The 8,345-nt window shown below is 44.5% G+C and overlaps 1 protein-coding gene across 1 annotated transcript; it reads left to right on the top strand.

The window, feature by feature from the left end:
• The first annotated feature begins 400 nt into the window (after nt 1–400).
• Nucleotides 401–7,602, top strand: LOC135377860 (uromodulin-like). Its single transcript, XM_064610574.1, has 7 exons — nt 401–804; nt 3,971–4,165; nt 4,346–4,510; nt 5,137–5,181; nt 5,254–5,419; nt 6,941–7,152; nt 7,398–7,602. The coding sequence occupies exons 1-7, from the start codon at nt 483–485 to the stop codon at nt 7,544–7,546; spliced, it is 1,254 nt and encodes a 417-aa protein (XP_064466644.1). The 5' UTR covers nt 401–482; the 3' UTR covers nt 7,547–7,602.
• Nucleotides 7,603–8,345: the final 743 nt, after the last annotated feature.

Here is an 8,345-nt window from a genome sequence, read left to right as displayed (position 1 = left end):
TACGTTTAGCGTCGTTTGCGGTCTCAACTTTGGAAAAATAAAAAAAAATACACTGCAGCATAATGCCTCAAGTTGCAAATATCGTCAGTGCACTAATGCTTTCCGAAATACGTCAATAAAATAAAATAAAAAATCCGTGCGTTCATGTCTTCTTACGGATTGCACCTATTGGATAACGGCCCGTATGTTCAGAATGTACGTTCAACATGTACAGCCCGTCAACATGTCAACCCGTGTGGGCCATGACACGTTTGCATCTTGCAACACCATCGTTGTGCGCACACTACGTCACAAACAGAGCTGTTAATGAATAGCCCCAATAAACATCCGGTTCGTGGTATCATTAACTGCGATAACACAATCCGTCTTCCTTCTAAGGACACCAGAGACAGCCATAAATACACAGTAGAAAGAAGCAGAGCTCCGAAATATAAAGGCAATCGAAGACCGCGAACCGGTCTCTATTATTTAAGCTTCCTAGAATGAATACAGGCGATCTCTTGGGAATTCTATTGGCTTGTAGCATGGTGCAGGCCCTTCGGCCTTGCACCGACCAGGAGCTTCAGGGTGGAACGGCCGTGGTCTGCCACTCGGACGCGTTGTCATTTTTGACACAATGTAGCGGAGCTTGTGGATCAGGAGGGATATTAAGAGGCTGGTATGACATCTGTGTCAACATTGAAGTTGGGGAACGCTGTTCAAAGCTGGTTCAATGTGAGCCACAATGTAACCACGGCCATTTCTCGGAGGACCAGCATCGTTGTGTATGTGATCCAGGATACTTTGGTGAATGCTGTGATAAGAGTAAGTTTTGCCGTGTTGTATATGCCGTCTTATTGCATGAGTTTGATCTGCGAATGTGTGGCACTGAAGTCTAGAAACACTAATGCGTGTTCCTCGACTCCCGTTCCAACACAGTAGCCCTCCGTTTATTGCACGTGCATGTCGAGTTAGCATGCTGAATCTTCCGTACTAATATGCATGTACTGTAATGTGTGCTGTAAACTTTAATATGAACTTCGTGTGCCCTTCCCTCGATAAGCGACATGTTAGAGTTCGACGTTACGTTTGGAGATATGTTCTCCCCTTTCCGAAGACCAACAATGTATACTACTCATTTGCTTTCACTGTGAGTCGGGCGTCTGATTTACAAAAGTTCATCTGCGCATTCTTTGCTGTTTCGGGCACGTACGGTGCGTAGCAAAATAAATTGATAGAATGATAGAATAGGATATGAATACTGGGCGCTCGGTGCTCATGAAGGGTAGAAACTCAGTCATTAGAGTGCACGCGCTTACTGTCCAGAGAATTTCATAAATTAGGGAAATGTTTTAATTACAATAAATGGTTATATGTTCTACGTTAACTGGGTCACCTCATGACTGCACTAGCAACCTTCTTGGGTATTATCCCCTTGACTGCTGAACTTTTTAATTGTTCAGCTCTTTGACAACATCTCTTCCTGTTTTGGGGCGCCGTTGCTATTTTCAGAAAAGCGATGAAAACCAATATAACGCGAGGAAATGGTTCTGGAAATAAAGGCGTATTTGGTAGTCATTCTTGCTACATGGCTAGAAGTGTACTTTCTCCCTTGCACTGAAATGCGACAGAGCAGCGAGCCACAGTGCCCCCTGCGCAGCTTCTGCGGACAGACTGGCCAACCGCACAATTTCAGAGTAGCGCAAGAAGTCAATAACCATTGTTCATTCTGGGGTGAAACTGTTCTGTCCGGTGATCCTGTAGGCATGCCATTCTTGTGTTGCAGTGTTGAGTGCATATGAGCAGTCCTTGACAGATTCTGGATGTGTCCATTTACCCCTGCCTGCCACATCGAATTTTCGCACGAAGTTGACATGTTCCAATTCCAAAGTGACCGTATTGTGTCATCTGTAGAATGGTGTTGCGGATGGACCGTGGTATAGCAATTCTCGAGCCATACATCAGTATGTTACCACTGAGAGACATGTGGTGTCGAGGATCCCAGAATTAATGTGTCCCTCTTACTTGGCCAGTCGCGCTTGGTGAAGCGTAATTGCTCTGTTATGCAGTCATGTGTTTGTACATTGACCAATATATTGGTTGCCACAAAGTGTACGTAAGGTTGTTCTTCTTCATCAAACATTCCTGATTCTGTCCTGGAAAGAGGGGCTTTGGACATGCTTGAGGAAATGCCAGCTGCAAGCCCTTTCCTATGACGTGATTGATTTCGCATGATACGCATGCCTGTATAGCCTCTGCAGTCTGACCTTGGAGTCATCCAGTGACCAAGTAGAGAACAGGTAATCAGTGATTTGTGACCTGTTTCGACAGTAAACCGAGTTCCACAGAAGTAATCCCTAAGGTTTCCTTCTAGGACTGCGCGAACCGCCGGCGTTTCGTTTCGGCGACCAGAACGAGATGTTACAAATCGTAGATACAAAGATAGGTACAGAATGTGTTGTGTCGAAGACATCAGGAACAGAACGTGTCGAAAGTCATTCCACTGTTAAAAGTATGTTGCGAAGTTGTAAAGGATCCCACAAAATCTCGTTTTTCGTAGTTATCGTTGATGTTAGAGGCTGTAAAACGTTAGCACGAAGCACAAATCTCGCAACATATGTTGCTACGCTCAGTATGCGTCAGAGCTCGTGATTGTTTGAAGGATGCGGTACCTGCTGTACTGACTTGAGGATGCTGTCATCCGGTCGAATACCATCTTCCTCTATTCTGTGTCCAAAGAAAGCGATTTTGGACGAAGATGTATTTTTCGGAGTTTAAGGCCAGTTGTACAACCGCTAGGAGTTGTAACACTTTTGTCAGTCATTGAGTATGCTCTTCCATTGTGGAGCTGTACATTAGGACGTCATCCATGTGAGAGGGTACTCCTTCGAGGCTTTCTGAGGTCGTAGTCCTTCTTTTCTGGAGGCCTGGAGGTGTTCTCGCGCTGAAGTGATGCCAATGCCGAGTGGAAGGCGATTAAAGCCAAACCTCCCATCGATATTGTCATTTGAAGGAAGGCTAGGAAGAGGAATTCGTTAAAACTTTGTCGTCATAACACTTACTGCCAAAAAACCGAGTGACACGGAACACGAAGATGACACGGCGAATTTTTCGACTGGGAAATTTGTCGTGTCATCTTCGTGTTCCGTGTCCTTCGGTTTTTGCCCAATATAATCGTTATGCGTCTGTGCTCTCACCGTTCTGTCGATCACCCGAACCTCATCAATCTTCTTCAAGGCCGCTCCGCAACATGGCCTTCGGCTATTTCTGGTGAGCAGTCTGTTCACGTGACATCAAGAACGAGCACTTAGTTACATGGCCCCACATATTTTCTATGGAACCAATTTTCATGATACCCGTCTCTTTCGATAACTTTTCGAAATTCACGTTGAGTGGACGTAACTCATTACTAGTTTTGATAATTTATACATCTTGGGGCATTACTGAAGTGCAGACAAAATAACCAAACAAAAACCAAATAACCAAAATTAGACACCCAAGCCTCTAAGCACACCAATGAAACTGTAAACGATACACACGAAATGCTTTACGTCCTTTCAATGTAAAAATCCTTCTGTGACATTTTAATAGCAGGATCATGTCTATACAGTTCTCCGTTCTCGCACTGTGCCATCAAATGTGAAAGGCAAGCAACGCGCTGCTTGCCGGCCATATCTCACAATCGCAAACTAGGGATGAACTATACGGTTGATTCGCGTACCCATGCGAAAGGATGAGCATTCTCCCGGGTTTGTCTGAGGGCCCACCTTGGGAAGCTGCGAATGTAATGCATGAGAGAACGGCTACGCGGAGTGCTGTTGAGTTTGTATTTCCAAAAAGGTCTGTCCCTGCACACTAATCAACCTTATCTTTTGCTTTATGATTTGTCTCTACTATACCTGGCAGTGGGTGTATTTCTTACTGTCCCGATTAACTGTGTTCCGATATCGCTGTGGAATGGAGGCTAACTTTAAAAATCTGTTCTTCGCAGGGGTAGACGTATGCAGCTCTGTACGTGTGATATCAGACAATGGCGCTAGGTCTGTGCAGTCTTCGTCCTCCAACAACTGCGATTGGTTTCTGCCCCCGGGGTGGTATCGTTTCGATAGTCCAGCAGGAAACCGTCTGCCAGAAACACCGGTACCGTCTGGCTCATGCGGTACCCAGGTGGCACTTTACCTCGACGGTGAGTTCTCACGAATAAAATGCCTAACTGACAAATTGAGTTCGAAGTTCAAAAGATTTGTTTGAGGATAGACAAACAACAGCTCTTTGCATTTCGGGCTGCAACGCCCATATCGAAACTGATGGGCCATTTAATCGAATTTCTGTTGTGTGAAGCGCAAATGAATCCTCTTCCCTACAGGACGCCACCCACAGCCTGAGGATGATGTCGTCGTACGCCGAGTCTGTGGTGCCCATGGGAACGATACCTGTTTTTTCAAGTTGGACTTGGAAGTGAAAAACTGTGGCGACTTCGTGGCCTACAAACTCCGGCCGGCCTATATCTGCCCGATGGCATATTGCCTCAGTAAGATACATTCTACATCTGCCACATAACTCATTGTTATATTCGCAGCCCGTAGGTAGCATGTTTCGATAACATTCCGAATAGTACGTAATAAACCAATGTAAGTGGCTTTCCATATATGCAGAGCATCGAAGCCGCCACTGATGACAGCACAAATCTCAAAGCACTGCTGAGCTGCTTCTCTGACGGCAGCGCGAATGCTTGCTTGCGAATAAACTGTGAATAATTGTAACTATTAAGTATTGTCGCATCAGCATGTAACTATATAGTCAAGACAGAAATAGAGACGGCGTAGAAAATTGATGTGCAGAAACTGAATGCATGCCTCAAAATATCCACTTGTAGAGTATATGCTTACCCGCAAGGCATTTTCTTTTCGCAGAATTTGTCCCCTTGCATGATATCGCAAAAGCTAATAATAATAATAATAATTAATAAATGAGAAAACGTAGAACAAACAGCGCCGTGGAGGCATGAAATGGTAATAATATCAGTGTGAAAAAATATTACTATGTTTATGCCTATGCCTATATCAGTCACGTTGTAGGACAAACCTTTCTTCCACTGTGTGGTTATGAATATCATAGTTTCTCGCCGGTCACGTATGCCTTTCTCTTATTTTGCAGCAAATGCGCCACCACCTACAGAAAGTCCACTAGTTTCAGATATAGGTCTGTAAACACTTCACCAATCAGTTCCTCTCACAATGTTGATATGTTTTGAGATTGGCTTTCTCATCACAGGTGAATTTCGATGTCCGAGGCCGCACGGTTCCTTCGAGCATCCTCAGACGTTCCGCCGCTTTATCCAGTGTTCCAACGCTAAACCGTATGTGCTGCGATGTCCAAACTATACCCTATTTAACCCTATCAAGGGAATCTGCGATTGGCCGCGAAATCTGGATAAAAAGTAAGTACCCTCTCATCAACCGTGATTTGTTTACCGTTTTACACAATCACGACGCAAGCTGGGACTGTGATTGACTGCGAGCCATACATCACATTCCTTGCTGCACTGCCTTTTTTTTTTTTTTTTTAGCTATCTTAATAAGACGTTGGCCCCGTCAGTTGAGGTCTCTGAAAGCACATTTTTTATAGACCTTATCACAAAAAATGGCGTGCTAGAGGTTAGATTTTAGGTATTGAATATATGGACTTCACTTGATTTAACTCACCGACGTGTGACAATTCCAGATGCGAATGGCCGTCTCGAGCGTAAACATTCGGAATGCAGTGCTAACCCTGGTGACTGTTTCATTATTATACATTGGCAAAAATCTATGGCCGATCTGCTAGAGCTAGACGAATTTCTTCTGTTTGAGCGAGCCACTGTCTTTTATTATTTGCATAAATTACAGCTGCCATAATGTATGAATAAAGGGCTGGAGGGCAAGTTGATGGTCCATACTATAGTTATTCAATAAATGCCTAGTCCTAACTATACTATAACTACTGTTGACACGACTATCGTATGTCCTATCATTTCGTCACCCCTGCCACCAGTTCTAGGATGTGAAGTTATCGACGAAAGCGATTCAAAATTAAAAGAAGATGGTTGAGAGCATCTATTTAATCTACGTTTTTTATCTAGAACGTTTGGAGAGACGTTATTCCCACTGTAAAGGTACCACGCTCTAAAAACAGAGCTTCACTGCATAGCACGCTCCAAGCCAACTATCATCCCGAATGACAGCGTTCTCTCCCTCGATTTGATGAAAACGGGGGGCGTACGCCATTTTTGTGGCAATTATGAAGTGCATATAATGTCACCAAAAAGGCGTACGCCCCCCGTTTTCAGCAAATCAGGGGAAAGAACTATGTCACTCGGCATGATGGTTGGCTAGGAACGTGCTATGTGGTGAAGTTCACTTTTAAGAGTGCATTAAAGGGGCACTAAAAATTTCACCAAAAAATATCTCGTGAAATGAGAGACGCCGTCACCTTGACATCAACACGAAAGGAACGGGATTCACCCATTGCGTCATACCTGATTTACGAGCGAAAAAAAAACGCAATTGCTGCTTTCCCTCTCCCTCTCCCTCTCCTTCATATGGAGGGCGTGAATGCGGAGCGGGCTCCCATTGATCTCCTCAAGTGATCTGCCCAATCATCACGGGAGGTCATAAACCCATGGGAATCCGCTCGCATTGTCATGCCTCTTGAGAAGGGAAGAAGAGGGAAAGTTCAAACTGCACGTTTCGTTAGCGCCTAAGTCGCGAAGGACGCAACAGATGAGTCCCGTTTCTTTTGTGTTCATGTCAAGGCATTTTAAGAGAATTTTTTTACAATTTTTAGTGCCCCTTTAATGTCGGGGAATTTTCAACAATTTGCCTATGGTGAGAGTCACTGGACTAGGTCAGTCGACCGATTTCCATTTCCTGCACCTTTCGTTTAGATCTGTTTCTTTTATACCCTGGTTCAATCTGTGCAGAGTGTTGGACATGATCAAAAGAAGGCACGTGGCCGTACTTCGTGGCAAAATGGATCCCGTCCAGGAGCGTTTATCTGAGGTGTCACAGAGAGAGCAACAGAGAGAGCAACACAGCGTTGAGAGACGTGTGCAGAAAGTGGCCGAGAAAGTCAGCGTCGTACTCAACAAAGTCTACGATGTCGTCCGTCACAACGTGGAATCTGCACAGGAGGGTAATACATATCACCGAGGATGGCTTGGGACTCTTTGGGGGAAAATTAAAAGCAAAACGTCACACTTCTTGAACTCCGTTGCTGCCTACGTTTAAAGCAACTTCTTTGGGCGTATTTGAAACTCTCGGACTTTTTGTGTGTAGGGTTGGTGGGAGTCCCGACGTGAAATAAAATGAAAGATGTGTGCATTCGAACATTCTGTGATTATTCGAAAATTGCGTTAACAAGCGTGGCTATTTTTACAGGGGTGAGGTGCCCAAAGCAGTACGGTGTCTTTGAGTATCCGAACGACAGCCACAAGTTCATCAGTTGTAGCCGAAGCAGACCGTCTGTAAGGGAATGTCCAAGTGGCTCTGTCTTCAACCAGAAGCTGAGGAAGTGTTCGTGGACTTAGGACAGAATTTCGTTGCTCGACATCGCTTCTGAAAAATAAATACGACAATCACTAAGTATCGTGCTTAAGTCATTATCTTGGTTCGTGGTTTAAGAAATAACGGAGGAGAAACTCTTGGACTGCGGGATTACAATTGCCACCGATACACTGGTATGCATCACACACACACGCACACGCACAAAAGTGTAACCATGATTCTGGTGAGGTTTCGAGACCATATATCGCAATGGCGACTAAACAGGGTTATCCAAAACAGCCTCCGATGAATTTCATTGTGAACACCACCGTGGACTTGTTGACTTAGGTTGTAAGTATCGTATGTTACTGTATTTTACAGAAAGAGCACGTTGAGGGAAAAAGGAGACTCTACCAATTTTCGGCACGGGCTCTCGTACAGCACAATGCTTTGTTGCCAATGGGTTGTATTATAAAAGCATGACTCAGTTATCCTCATTGATTAAGCCTTTGGCGAAAGTAAATGAAGCAAACTTCTCTAGAAGTATGTGTGAAAAGCGAAGCATGTTTCTAATTTTCTCGACATGTCTGAGGTAACGATCCAGCTGAGCTAAGTATGCACGCACCTATGTATACTAGGGGCTGCTGAAAAGTTCTTGGTCTGACAAGGACGAGCGCTGGCTGCCTAGAGACATAAAACTTTTTTACAGTTCGACATATTCACCTCGAAGTACAACGTACTTGGCACACCGTTCCTGAAACTTCCTTAACACTTGAGAAAAGAAATCCGACGTCTGCACTCTGAAATATGCTTCGGCTGCTACTATCACATCCGAGTCCTTCG

This window comes from Ornithodoros turicata, chromosome 1, assembly GCF_037126465.1.
Source record: "Ornithodoros turicata isolate Travis chromosome 1, ASM3712646v1, whole genome shotgun sequence".
In the NCBI taxonomy this organism is placed as follows: Eukaryota; Metazoa; Arthropoda; class Arachnida; order Ixodida; family Argasidae; genus Ornithodoros; species Ornithodoros turicata.
This window is presented reverse-complemented; position numbering and strand designations above follow the sequence as displayed.

What these genes read in the sequence shown, in the direction of transcription:
- LOC135377860 (XM_064610574.1), top strand. Translation starts at nt 483, where the DNA reads ATGAATACAGGCGATCTCTTGGGAATTCTATTGGCTTGTAGCATGGTG. An exon ending in GGTGGCACTTTACCTCGACG is followed by an intron (nt 4,166 to 4,345) that starts GTGAGTTCTCAC and finishes TCTTCCCTACAG; the next exon opens with GACGCCACCCACAGCCTGAG. An exon ending in TCCACTAGTTTCAGATATAG is followed by an intron (nt 5,182 to 5,253) that starts GTCTGTAAACAC and finishes TTCTCATCACAG; the next exon opens with GTGAATTTCGATGTCCGAGG.